The sequence below is a fragment of the Octopus bimaculoides genome, chromosome 11 (genome assembly GCF_046866305.1).
Source record: "Octopus bimaculoides isolate indiv1 chromosome 11, ASM4686630v1, whole genome shotgun sequence".
Lineage (NCBI taxonomy): Eukaryota > Metazoa > Mollusca > Cephalopoda > Octopoda > Octopodidae > Octopus > Octopus bimaculoides.
This window is the reverse complement of record NC_142938.1, coordinates 7,054,961-7,070,001: the sequence shown is the minus strand read 5'-3', so window position 1 is coordinate 7,070,001 and position 15,041 is coordinate 7,054,961. Positions and strand designations below refer to the sequence as shown.

The window sequence follows — 15,041 nt, the reverse complement described above, 5'->3', positions numbered from 1 at the left end:
TCAGGTGGTTTGATAGTTCTCTTTGAAAGGTGAGCACCATTATAATCTAGTAACGAACCAATCACCAATTCATTAATTTTCTCAAGTTTTTCAGCTTAATTGGAACATAATCCAGTTTCTTAACCACACAGCCATGTGCAGTGATGACTTGAAATTGAAAACCTCCATACAAGTGAAGTGAGAAAGAATTTGACTATCAGAAGCATCAATAGATTTTTGCTCAAAATCACAATTTAAATAAATAAATATGAAAAAAAAACAGTACAAATTGGGTAATCGTCATCATTGTTTCAACATTCACTTTTTCATGTTGCATGGGTTAGACTCAGAGTTTACGGAGGAACATTTTCTGCAGCCAGATACCCTTCCTGTTGCCAAATACTCCTATCTGTTTCCAAGCAAGGTGATATTTCCCCGTAGCCAGACTTAATGAAATGCAGTTTGGCTTTGTTGTGTTACTGATACTATTTATCTTGAGAGACAGCTGCAGAAGTATTTAGCTAAAAGTAAATCATTGTACTTGGTATTTGTTGACTTGGAGAAAGCCTTGGACAAAGTCCTACACTTTGTGATCTGGTTGTCTCTGAGGAAACTAGAAGTAGACAAATGGCTTGTGAAAGCCATACAAGCCATGAACAAGAGTATTGACAAGTGAGGGTTAACCATGAATACAGCGATGAGTTTAGAGTGCAGGTAATCTCAGTTCCCTCCTATGCATCATTATCTTTCAGACCATAATAGAAGAATTCAAGACTGGCTGCCCCTGGCAACTGTTATGTGGCTTTTCCTCATTGCAGAGTTTTAGAATTAGAAAAGAAATCCAAGGTGTGGAATCAAAGAGTCTTAACAATAACTTAATGAAGGCCAAAGTTCTAGTAAGCCAAAAAAAAACAGACAGGACCTCGTTCCCCTCTGGTAATTAGCTTTGCTCGATATGTAGGAAAAGTGTAGGCAGGAATTCCATATGATGTACCTTGTGCAAACTATGAACACATAGTTGCAGTGGAATCATGGGAAGGTTAACAGAGGAAGTAGTGTTTGTATGTGCAAGATGTGCTGAAGCTATAAATGCTAAGAATACAAAAGAAATAGGTTTTCTTGAATGCCTTGGAGGATCTCTAGAGGTAATGGGTAGTGTCAATTACCCAGGTGAATCTAATTAATAGTGGAGGAGGAAGTGTTGAAAGTAAAATTGCTAGAAAAGAATAGGGTGAAGAAAGCTTGGATTATCATTACTTCTGTTGGCAACAAAGGATCTCTCTCTCTCTCAGAATGAAAAGCAGATTGCATAATGCTTGTGTATGAACAACAATTCTCTCTGATAGTTATACATAAGCCATGAATGCAGAGAACATGCAAACACTAGAGAGGAATGAAACCAGTATGCTCCAATGGATGTAGATTAACAGTGTGCATGTAAGACAAAATGCTAAAGTAAGATCTATCAAATGTAGTGTACAAGGCTGTTGGTTTGGCCATATGATAGGTATCCATGAGGGCAGCGACACAAAGAAGTGCCTGTCACTTAAAGTGGATGGAAATTGTGAAAGAGGGACACCCAAGAAAACATGGAATAAAGTAGTGAAGGCTGATCTTAAGATGCTGAGCCTCACGGTGGAGATGACAAAGGACTAAGGTTATTAGCAATTCCCTGTGCTCAAGAAAACCCAGCCATAACAGCAATGATGATTGCCAAAAAGCATTCTTATAATGTATTCTGTTCCACCATGAATTTCCTCATATCCCATCCCCCTAACACCCAGCTTCTTGTTACTCCTCTGGCTTTTTTTATATATTTATATTTATATTTCCGATCATATAAACCACTTTCGAATATTATTTTAGCAAGTTTAAAGTGATTTCTTTGGTGCCGTAAACCATTTACCATTTCTGTGGTGCTCCCACCCCCCTTGATGCCCTAAACAGGTGCTTATTTTGCTTAATGGTTAATCCAGCGCTGCTGTCAGGGGTTACAAAATCACTTTCATTAGCTTAAAGCTGTTTCTGCTACACGTATGCTTAGCCCAGATATGAGTGCTCACGTGACATTTTATAACCTCATTATTGAAGAGGGGAGTAATTTAAATGAAGTGTTTCTTTCTTGTAGAATGTTTTATGAACAAAGTTTGAAATACAGGATTTGTTTGTTTTTATTCATATAACATCTCTGCTTACATTGACACAATTGTTAAGTGGTTTTTGAAATAAAAGTTTTAAAATAGCGACTTTAATTGTAGACTTATACTTTGGTTTCTATTGGCTTATTCTGTAACAATTATTTTTCTACTTACTCCAGAGAGTCAGTTTTCTGTTCTCTAATTGCTTATATCTTTTTAATGTTTCCACAAATTATTTTAGTAACTTTCTTTGTGAATGTAATCGCAACTTGCATTAAAGAACGGTTTCTCCTGCTGATACTTTCTGATCAATCAATTCGCTATTATGTCAGTAAAATAACTGAAGACTCTCTCCCCACGCCCACCTCTCTTTCTCTCATTCTCTCAAGTTTTTCTTTTTAACCCAGTTGTTCATTGTAAATTTGTTTTCATTAACTTCCTGATTCAGCTGAAAGAGACTTTTAATTAGTGACAGTCTTCATTATTTAGTTTTAAAGCAAAATAAATCAACTAAGTATATTGATTTTTTTTTTTCACTCAGACACAATAGAGTAAGATAGTGAAATGGAGGTGTCTTTTCGTTTTTTTGTTTTTTTTTTGCGACGTTCAGGTGTTTGTTAGGGACGTGGTAAAGTGAGACGAATGTAGAATCGGGAAATTGAATTCCAAGGAACAGAGTTTAGCTCATTTGTTTCCGTTCTCCATCCTTGTAAAACTATTCTCTCTATAATCTGCCTTTGTTACCCTTTTGCTGTAAAGACAACCTACAGCTAGGCAATGGAGTTATCTCCCTTACAGCCCGTCACAGAAACTCTCTCCCCGTCTTTCTCTCTCTATCTCTTTCTCTCCCCCTCTTTCTCTTTCTGTATCTCTCTCTCTCTTTCTGTATATAATCTCTATTAAAGCTGTCATGTGCCATTTCAAGATGGTGGTCCCTCTCTGGCCTTCCATCGGCCACTGAATTTCGGCCTTCTATTTCTGGATGTACACAACTTTTTATATCCATGTTTTTCATCGCTGATTATTAATTCGTTCTTCCAAAATGACGTCCGTTAAAGTAGCCGTCCGTGTGAGGCCCATTAACCAGAGGCAAGAGCCTTACTTTTATATTTTCTTTCACATTATTTGTTTTTATTTGCTAAAGTAAAAGTTGCTGGTGACTGCGTGTATATATATATATATATATATATATATATATATATATATAATACGTGTTGATAATGTATTTGATTGAGTGTAGAACCTGTCAGCTGCAATTGTTATTTGTTTCGCCTGTTAGGTCATATCTTTCCCATTGTCAGCACAGTTTATATTTATAAAACTTTATAACATTAATGATTAAACATATTAATGTTTGTTTCTCATAAAACGGTGTCTATTTCATTTACATTTAATTACTATTTACGATTATTTAAGACAAACACAAGTAAAACGCAAATTCCTTCCACTTTTAATATCTTTGTCTATATTTAATTTCGATTTGCATATGTTCATCAATTCGCTACGATCTCTTTTAAGGTAAACAAAATCAAAAAAAGTTGGGTAAATATATCCATTGTTAATGAAAGTTATTTAATTTATGAAAACAAACAGAAGACATTACTAGGTCGAAGCTTTATCACATGTAGCTATGTATCTAACTTTTTGAGGTTCAATCTTCAAAGACTTCATTCGTTAGTAACATTGTTGTGGTACGAATTAGTTCATGACATATTCTCTCCTTGTAAAAACAGTCTTTTATTGCTAAAATAGATAAAGCTGACAATAATTATTATTTTCATGTTTGCATTAAAGGTAGAGAATTGTTGATAAAAACTTTATAAACAGTGATCTCAACGAAAGTTCTTATTCCAATATGTAAAATTAATTTGGTAAGATCTATGGGGCTCTTTTCTTGGATTAATCCCTTTCTTGAATCCTGATTACAGGCACATCATTTATCAAAAATAGAATAACAAAGGAACCGCTACATGGTTACTCGACACGAGAGAAATAGCAGCAAAATATCCCTCAGAAACACACTACTATTTTTGTAAATGAAGGACACGTTAGGTAAAGTTGTCCCCGATGTAGGAAAAGACAAATTTGTCACTGCTGGAACGCCTTTGATTATAGGTTTACCTATTTAGGACTGACCTTGGGCTAAACAACAACAGATCGTGATTTCGGTGAAAGTTTTTGATTAAATATTTTGGACGATGAATTTCTTCTATTTTAGCAAAGTATCTCCAATTAAAAAGAAAATGATAATAATTTGAAGCCTTTATATATGGTTCTGGGTTCATTCCCATTGCGTGGCACCTTGGGCAAGTGTCTTCTACTATAGCCTCGGGCCGACTAAAGTCTTGTGAGTGGATTTGGTAGACGGAAACTGAAAGAAGCCCGTCGTATATATGTATGTCTATATATATATGTTTGTGTGTCTGTGTTTGTCCCCCCCCCCCAACATCGCTCGACAACCGATGCTGGTGTGTTTACGTCCCCGTAACTTAGCGGTTCGGCAAAGAGACCGATAGAATAAGTACTAGGTTTCCAAAGAATAAGGCGGTGCTCCAGCATGGCCACAGTCAAATGACTGAAACAAGTAAAAGAGTATATATTATATATGTGTGTGTGTGTGTGTGTGTATACATGCTCCCTTTGTTTTAAGCCCTTCATTTATTCTATATAAATATTATAAGGCAAATTTTAATCACTTGAACTTTATCCTTGTGATCTATTTAATCACTTGTGGTTGAATCGGATCTACTTCTAAACATATGAAGTCATAACGCACTTGTTTGGGGGTTAATTATTGCATATTCAGTACTTGCATGCACTCTCGTAGACAATTTAATTCGTTCGCACTCTTAAATATATATACATTCGTTTTGTTTACGTCCAACTTTTTTTTTACCGTCTGTCTACAATCGTTGACAATGAAGAAAAACTGTGCATTGTCACAGATGGATCGAAGCAGAATAGTGTTTCTAATTATGTCAATACTGCGAAGTTTTTTTGGTTTTTTTTTTTCTAAAAAAAGAAAATTCGATTTACTATTAACAAATTGATTTTGTTACCTTTGCAGTTTTAGACATTAAAGTGAACAAATTCACAACTTTTTGAAATAACAGCCAAATCTCTCTCATATAAACACCCTGCCCATTTTAAAGAAAGTATACTTTGTCCCGAGTACAGCTGAAATGTTTGTTAATCACCATTTCTTCTTAATTAGGGCCGACCTGGGGTTAAATACAGCAACGTTCAAATATCTGAATGAGGTAAATGTTTTGTCAATGTTCCCAGTGAAGTATTGCTTTTTGTGTGCATCTTTAAACACCCTGGGTTATTTCGGTATGATTTCTGCAGAGTTCAACGAGTTTTTTCCTTACACGCAAATAACTCTTGTCTTTGAGACACTTTAATAAAAATTACTTAAATTGAAAATATAACGCCAACAAAAGAAGATCTATTTAAAAACTTTGTTTAGGATATAATATAAGGACTAATCTCCTTTCTTTTTGAACTTTTCTTAAAAGCCAGACTTTATCACTTTATAGTCTCGTTCACAATTTGCTTGTTTTCTCTTCGTCATAAACTTTCTCTTACATCTAACTTCATCCGATGACTGATGACACAGCTTCCCTACCACCGTTTTCTCTCTCGGTGTCGTTTTTGCTTTATTTTCTTTTTCTTTGTGTTACATAGCTTTAACAAATCAGTATGTATTACATATTTCAAATGCGTATATATCAAAACGTTTTCTCATTACAAATTATTTCCATGCCATGATGTTTATATATGTTAGACCTGACCGTCACCCGATATTTCATTTAGATATTTTGTAAACACTGAACCAGTAATCATCCTACGCAGTATTCAGTTAAAAAAAATAAAAATATAAATTGGCATTGGCACTTCAGTGTATTCTTGGCATAGAAACTGAACTATTTGCAATCCTCTCCTTTCTACATCAACTAGTTTCATACAGTTCTATATTTAAGAGATGAGAAATTATTTACATTATTTACATTTGACGGATATTTGTACTTAACTTGTTTGTTGTTAACACAACGTTTCGGCTGATATACCCTCCAGCCTTCATCAGGTGTCTTGGGGGAAGTTTCGAACCTGGGTTCTCATTCCTAAGGTAATTTTCGACAATATCACAGAGCCAACATTTTTGAGAATGAAAGAAAGGATTGGTAGTTTGTAGGGGGAAATTGGGGTGGAGTAAATATAATTTAGGTTGTGGGTGGAGAAGTTACAGTGAATCAGAAGGAGAAGGAAGGGAGAGGAGACAGCATATGTGTGGGCCAGGGGTCGGAGTATGTTGGTGAATGATTTCATACCAATCAATTGAGCATGTGTGTGTGTGTGTGTAACAGCATTGTCTCAGGTGTGGGAGATGTAACCAGTTGAGGTGTTTCAACTGTGCATTGTAACAGGTTAGTTGTTATTAGGGGTGTTGAAATGTTTTCTGGCCCCGAAATGGCAGATCAGTCTTTCTAATGCAGTTCTTCTTATGTTGAAAACATGTATTTGCCAGGGGAGTTTCTCAGTGATGATTAGGTTTAGTGTTTGAGGCAACCTCAGGGGTTCTGATTGAATGTTATCTATGTATGGGGGAGGGGGGGAGGAATGGCGATTGTGTCTTTATATTGTTGATGGAAAGAAGTTTGGCATGACCTCTTTCTTTGGACAATTCTTATCAAGGTCTCTTTTTCCATGAACACAACAGAGATTTGCTGTGAGGTGTTTATGTTGAATGTGAATGATGCATGCAGAAAGTTAGGGAAGTATGAAGTATGGTTTCATCTGCATAGGAATAGGTATTGTAGGGGGGGGGGGTGACAAGAAGGCAGAGTGTAAGGGAACAAAATCAAATCTCGGATCACAGCTGCATTGACAGAGAGAGCTCCATAAAGACTGTTTTCAACGGTGTTGTTGTTTAGTCCCAAGTATGTGTGTAGGATACACACACACACAAATAAAGCCACATGGCCCAATGGTTAGGGTGTGGCACTCATGATTGCAAGATCATGGTTTTGATTCCCAGCCCAAGTGGTGCATTGTGTTCTTGAGCAAAACACTTCATCTCATGTTGCTCTGCAGTCACTTCAACATCTGACATATGGTGCATTGAGCACCTGTACAGGTAACGTTGAATTGATGGAGGGAATGAGCTGACCTGCAGCACATACATTTGGTCACTGTAAACAAACTATCTTTACTGGTTGTTCAGCAAAAAGTTGTGGCACCTCATCTATCATTTACAACAGAAGAGTCCACCACCACCACCACTGCCACACACGCACACACATTTAGAAGGTTGTTTGTTATGGCTGGTCAGAGAGTGACCTTAGCTGTGTAGGTGACTTGTCAAACTCAATGGCAAGATACACAATGTGTGTGAGTGTGAGTGTGCACTCTTTTAAAGAATAACGGATATTATGATTTTTACTTTTAAGTGGTCTTCTCGCTAATTGTATGTAATCATTTCTTGATTACTTTTCACCTTTTATGGTGATACTTCCTAACTAATCTTTTGATACAACTGCAATTTCTTTTCCTATTGGCCGCAGTCAAATGACTGAAACAAGTAAAAGTGAGTAATTCCTAGATAAATGGAGTAGATGAATAGATATCATATTCTTCCACATAGTATGATAGACTCACCCATCAAAGACGACGTTTAAGAGTTCAACTTTTGCCAAATGACCTGCACAAATGATTTGTTTATTGTGATCAAATGCATGTGCTGTACATTAGCCCCTTCCCTCCATCAAATTAACATTACCTGAACAGGTGCATGGGGTATCACACATTAAGTGTTGAAGTGATCGCAAAGTAACACAACATGAAGTGTTTTGCTCAAGAGTATAATGCACCACCCAATCTAGGAATTGAAACTGCAACTTCAGGATTGTGAATGCATCACTCTAACTATTAGGCTATGTGCCCTCCTGATAATAAATTCACAATTTGTGAGATAAAACGCTTAGCACCATATCTGTTTCACCTTTAAAACTTTATATATTGAGATCAATGATTCTTAAACAGTTCACTGCTGCATTGTAAAGGATAAATAATAATAATAATGATAATAATAATGAAATTATTGTATACAGTGCTCAGGTGCACTACAACTTGTCAAAAGTGCGTATAAAGCATATGTAGTAATGTACAAATGTCTGGAAAGTGAACAGTGTATGAGTCAGATACATGCTTGCGTGTGTATGGAGGGGAGAAAATCAGGTGTAGTGTTGGCGAATCTCAGGAAGCATGGAAGTTTTGAAGGATGCAGTGCTCCGACAACTAACAACTGATGCTGGCAGTTTGTTCCATACTTTTTTGAAGCATATTTTCTGCAGCTGGACACTTTTCCTGTCACCAACGCTCACCTGTTTCTAACAAAGATATTTTGCTGTCGCCAGATATGTTTTCACAGAAGATTGATACACAGCATAATCCTTTCTACTATAGGTGCAAGGTCTGAAATTTTGAGGGCAGGGGCCAGTCGATTAGATTGACCCCAGTATGCAGCTAGTTCTTAATTTATCAACCCCAAAAGGATGAAAGGCAAAGTTGACCTTCGTATAATTTGAACTCAGAACATAAATACCGTTAAGCATTTCGTCCGGCATGCTAACAATTCTGCCAGCTTGCTGCCCTGATACAAATAGCATAATGTCAATACAAGGACATACACATTTTTGGCAGGCCTGTTTTAGTTTCCATTTATCAGGTCCACTCATAAGTTTTTAGCTAGTGCAAGGCACTTGCCCAAGGTACCATACAGTGGGACTGAACCTGAAACCTTGCCGTTGAAAAGCAAATTTCTTAACTCTACAGCCAAACTCATGCAAACACTACCTTGCTCTAATGCCTGTACCTACTTTACAACACACCTGATGAATCTAAGCAAAAATTAATCCAAATAATTAGCTTTATAAATATTTACTTTTTTCCAGCTTTAAATAATTGGTAATGTTTTGATAACATTACTATGTACACTTAAAGGACTTAACGAGAAAAAGAAGTTAACGAAGGATTGTACATCTATGTTGATAAATGAAAAAGAAAATAGCAAAGTATCAAATCTTTTGAAAAGAAAGTAATTAAATAATTAATCAAATTTATCTGACAGTGTACCTTGAAATATAGCTGGTATATTTTATATGTCAAGTGTTGTAATGAAAAGACATCCTGTCGAACCCAGCAATTAACCAAAGTATATATGTCCTCTCAGTTATTTTAGTCATTTTTATTTGTACTGTTAGAATGAATCACCTGTGTTTTGCTACTAGTTCGTGCAACATAATATTGGTCATTGTAACTGCTGCTTAGACCCAAGCCAAGACTTTACAGAAATTAAATATAATTAGACATGCAGCTGGAGGTCTGACTAGTTTCTGTGTCAAGCTGTGCAGGACAGACTATAAATCTATTTATAATTTTGCTTTATTTTATTTAAGAAATAATAGCAAATGGTTTTGAAACATGAGCTTTATAAGTGTAATGAATAAAAAGGCATCTTTGAAAAGGCTTTTTTGTTAATTATATAGCATATCTCTTATTAATTAATTAAAACAATATATACTGGATCTGATGTGTAATTAGAGTAATTAGACTTATTGATATTGTAAAGAATAATCCATTCAGTGATATGATAGCCTCAGGTTGACCAAAGCCTTGTGAGTGGACTTGATATACGGAAACTGAAAGAAGCCAATCATGTGTGTGTGTGTTCGCCTGTGTGTTTGTCCCCCCCCCCCCCATTGCTTGACACCAATGTTGGTATGTTTACATCCCCGTAATTTGGTGGTTCAGCAAAAAAGACCGATAGTATAAGTACTAGGCTTACAAAGAATAAATCCTGGGGTCGATTTGATCGACTAAAGATAGTGCTCCAGCATGGCTGCAGTGAAATGACTGAAGCAAGTAAAAGAAAGAAGAAAGAATATTTAAAAGGTGTCCTAGGAGGATCTCTAAGTCCCGATAGTATCAAACTGATAGCTCAGTCCTGATGACTAACCAGCACATTAATGTGCAATACTCACCCCACAATAATGAATCATTCATTTCTTAAAATTATCTCCCCTTCTTTTTGAGAGCCACCTACAATTACTGTTTGACCTTTGTTTTCTTTCGCTTACTAAGAGAGAAATTTCACTGTATTAAGAAATTTATGCTTATGTCATTCAGTACACTTGTACCTATTTGAATTACCTCAATCGAAGCCATTAGATTATTTCAGTTATTGGCTCAGCTCCACCTAATTTGGTCTTACCTTTAATTACTTTCTTTTAATTGTTTCAGTCATTGGACTGCAGCCATGCTGGGGTACCACTTTTAAGGGTTTTAGTTAAACAAATTGACCCCAATACTTACTTATGGATTTTGGGTTTTTTTGTTTTTAAGTCTGGTACTTATTGTATCGGTCTCTTTTGCCGAACCACTAAATTACAGGGATGTAAATAAACCAATACCAGTTATCAAGCAATGGAGGGACAAACACTCACACACACACAGACACATATGTATATATACATGTATACATTATATACATATGATGAGGTTCCACACAGTTCCCGTCTACCAAATTCACTCGCAAGGCATTGGTCAGCACAGGGCTATAGCAGAAGACACTTGTCCAAGGTGCCATGCAGTCGGTCTGAACCCTAAATTGCATGGTTGTCAAGTGAGTGTCTTAACCACACAAGCCATGCCTGCCTGCATCTGTATGTTAGGTGTAGAGTTAGGATATGATTTATTGAGCTGTCAAAGTCACAGAGTAAAAGGCATTAATGGTTATAGCTGTCCTAATTTTGCTCTTCGTTTTCTAGTACAGAATAACCTGGTGAGAACAGGAATTTTAGAAATAAGCACCAATTAAAGACATGAAAGACAGTAGATTTCTCATTTATCTTTTTTTTTGTTTTAAATTGGTACTTATAGCTAAAATAATGACACATTGAAAATTTCAATGGTTGATTTATTAATTCACTGGATTATTTATCTGAACAACATCTCTAATATATAGTATAGATATATAGTATATATATTCTCTATTGTAGATTTTTTTGTGTCCGTTTTGCAAACATCCTTCCTTTTGTAGGTTTCTGTATCCTGTTATATGGTTTGTTACCATATTTGATGGCATATAAAACACATTTTTTTTTTACCAAAAACAAAGTCGTCTCATAAAAATCACCCCAGGTTCTATATGTAAAATTGGGCTTCTCATGTTAATTTTATCCCTGAGGTTCTTTTTCCTGAAGACATGCTACTGAAATTGAGGTGCATTTAAGATGCAAGCGTGTCTTTTATGCCAAGTAAAATATGGTACATATAATAGGCACATAGTTATTCAGAATGTCTGTATTTATTTAACTTCCTTGATTATTTACAAAGTCACCATAACGAAATTAGTCTACACACTGCCAATAGTGGTATTGTTATTATTTCCATTACTGAAGTAAATTGTTCTTGTTCAGTTGGTAGAAGAGAAAGAGAGCTTAAGCAAGCCGTGAATTGTCATGGAAAGCATATAGTGGGAAAGGTCATCATTATACAAGGAAATGTTGCTAATTATGTGTCATTAACTTCATAAACAGCTCACAGATAGCTGACTCATTCAATTTTCCTCTCCCCACCTTTCAGTTCCCATATCCCCCGTACATGCACCAGGAAAACTTGTCAGACCCAATAGAGACAGTTTAATAGATTTTTGTTTTCTTATTTTCATTTAAATGTTATATTTGATCTTAAAGATATTGTTATTGTCAGTTATTTTGATTTTCATTGTAGTTGTGACAACATATGACAGAAGAAGAAAAATATAACAACAGATATCTACAAATCTTTTCTATTGTGTCTGTTGGTCCACATATACAAAGTTTTTGTCTCTTGAATGGCTAAGGCTGGCATCTTGCACTAATTCCAACATCATATTTCTTACTAAATTCATTATTTGATTCATAAATTTGAAAAATCTTCTAATTAGGCTTTTCTATGCACCTTTTTTAACTCTATTAATATATAATACTTTTGCACCAGTCTGCGACTCCATGTGGAACTTAGGGCATCAGCAAAAGATCATCTCTCATTTTTACCTCCGCCTTTGCTAAGGCGGAGGTATTGTTTTCAGTTGTATTTGTTTGTTTGCCTGTGGACAAGATATCTCAAGAACCGCTGGATGGATTTGAATGAAAGTTTCAGGGATGTTTGGCCTCGTGGCTGGCACGAGCTGATTAGATTTTGAGATCGATCCGATACTGGATAAGGATTCTGGATTATTTTTCCTGTTTTTTACTTAATTTTTGAGAGCAGCCAGGTTTATTTTTAGTATTCTCGTTTGTGAGCACAATCGAGTTTATTTCAGATATTCTCATTTTAAAAATCATCTCCAGCTAATTGTTGAGAGGATGTTGGTGTTGCCTTGGCGGAGGTTTCCGCTCTCTGAGTGCTCTTGTTTTTTTATGGGTTTATCCCAAACAAAGCTTGAGGCCACTGTAGCATAAAATAACTACAAAGAAGGAAAAGAAGGGGGCCTAAAAATTGAAAAGGTTTAGGGGACTGAATATTATAGACATGAGGAAAACAAAATTTGTTGAGACACACAGACATTAGCTAAGTTGAAGTTATTTGCTAACAACTGCTGGCTCACAGGTATTGGCTACTACAGTGGCCTCTGCTCCCCAGAGTGGACTACTTTTGTGCCACTACCAACCCACTTGTGTCCCATTCATCACATATATTGTGTCATTGTGCCCTCCCCTAGGCCTCACATTAACTACTTTACTCATTCCTTTCTACACCAGAATTTCAGCCCTCTACAATCTCTCCTCCCCACCTGTTCTTTAATTTCCAGCAGCTGTAACTGTTTAAGAGGAACGGTAACTGACAATCTCACAGGCCTTGAGGTCCTGAAAAGACCATTGACACAGCTTACCCCTCTATTGAGACTGAAAAAAAAAATAATATTATAGAAAATTGGAAAATGATTATATTTATGTGCATGAGATAAATGCAAACACACACATACACACACACACACACACACACACACACACACATGTGTGTGTACGGATAAAAGACGTTTATGCAGATTTGGTTAATCACATGACAAAAAATAATTTGCTGAATAATTTGTCTCAAGTACTGCACATTTTCAGGACTTAGCAATTTACAGAGATAATACTTAAGAAGTGGAGGATTGTACAGATGTCTTAAGTGTTAATATTGGCTGCTGGCAGAAATGTTAGCACACCAGGCGAAATGCTTAGCAGTATTTTGTCTGTCTTTATGTTCTGAGTTCAAATTCCCCCGAGGTCAACTTTACCTTTCATCCTTTCAGGGTTGATAAATTAATTACCAGTTGAGTACTGGGGTCGATCTAATCGACTGGCCCCCCCTCCTCCAAAATTTTTGGCCTTGTGCCTAGAGCAGAAAAGAATTTTGGCTGGCAGATATCAGTATGAGCCTGTGAACAGTTTATTTACTGAAATTGTAAACAGGACACCAGTTCATGTTACATTCTTAAGTCTTGGTACTTCTGGCTGACAAGACACGTGTTAAAACACCAATGTCCCAGAATCCCTTGCAATAATGAATTGAGTGTATTATAAACACATATTTGTCATAAAAGAGAAACCGTTCTCCTGTGGTATACACAATGGCAATTAACATATTTGCATTCAAATGTAAAGTGAGGTATTACTGTATTTCATTTTAATGGCTCTGAGGAAGCTATTGGGTATTGCACAAACACTCAGTTCTGAGTAAAACAGCTGCAAGCTAATAAAGCTGATTACATCTGTCCTTTTGTCAATCATTAGTGGCAAGAACTACAGGTAATTGATTAGCTACATTTTTAGGGGCCCAAATGCAGCTATTCATTAAACACTAATGGTATGAAAATAAGTAACTTCCAAAGCCTCTGCAGTTTCAACAAGGATCATACAGTGGTCTTTTGTGTTGTATATATATATCTGAGATATATTAAAATATGTGAGGTAATTTATTTATATTTCAGCTTTTTACGGAACTAAATTATAACAGTTATTGATATTTTTTTTTTTCCATTTTCAGAGAGGAAGAACTTGATAGCAAGTTTATAATCTCTATGGAGGACAATAAAACCACAATCATAAATAACAAGGTCAGTGAAAGATTTACTTGTATTATTGACTATGTAATGGACATTATAACAACCACATCGTAACACTAATAAGGTTTTGTAAGGTTAATTATGAACAGATTAAGCTACTATTTGATTTAATAAAGATGCAAAGCATTGTCTTCGTTTTGTTGTAGCAGAGTACACAATAACTTATTAAAATGTTGGATGCCTTGGCTGCATCATCATCATTTTAACATCTGCTTTTCCATGTTTGCATGGGTTGGACAAGGTTTACTGAGATATATTTTCTACAACCAGATGCTGTTCTTGTCACCAACCCTTATTTGTTTCTAAGTAAGCTAATATTTCCCCATGGCTGGGCATGTTTTCAGAGAATATTGGAAATAAATGACTAAGGCAGTGATTCTCAACCATTTTTTTGCCTATGGACTCCTTTGACTCCTATTTTCCTCGGGCAAACCCTCATAGCTATTTGATGAAAAAAAAACAAACCCTTATTGTATATTTATAATCAAATTTTTATTAAGAACTGTATAAAAAAATTGTTAAAATATTTTGTGTATTATAGAAATATGACCAATTTATTGTATATATATTTTAATGACAAAATCTTACATGGACCCCTAAAGGGCATATGTATCCTGGTTGAGAACCAGTGAGATAAGGGATGAAATTTGGAAGGTAGTAAGGAGTTACCAGACTTCAAAGTATTATCGTAAGTGGAAATGTTATTCCATGAAACTAGTGTCTCCAAGAACCAAATTTAATGAGCATAATCTATAACCGAATTAATATCA

General features: G+C 35.7%; 1 protein-coding gene across 2 annotated transcripts in view; it reads left to right on the top strand.

Annotated features, from left to right (window-relative positions):
• Positions 1 to 3,018: 3,018 nt before the first annotated feature.
• Positions 3,019 to 15,041, top strand: part of LOC106877171 (kinesin-like protein KIF16B) — a 29,593-nt gene continuing 17,570 nt past the window's right edge. For both annotated transcript variants that reach the window (XM_014926000.3, XM_089359333.1), the window contains exons 1-2: positions 3,019 to 3,206; positions 14,193 to 14,262. In XM_014926000.3, coding sequence (XP_014781486.2) covers positions 3,160 to 3,206; positions 14,193 to 14,262 — 117 coding nt within the window. In that variant the 5' untranslated portion in view covers positions 3,019 to 3,159. The remainder of the gene's footprint in view (positions 3,207 to 14,192; positions 14,263 to 15,041) is intronic.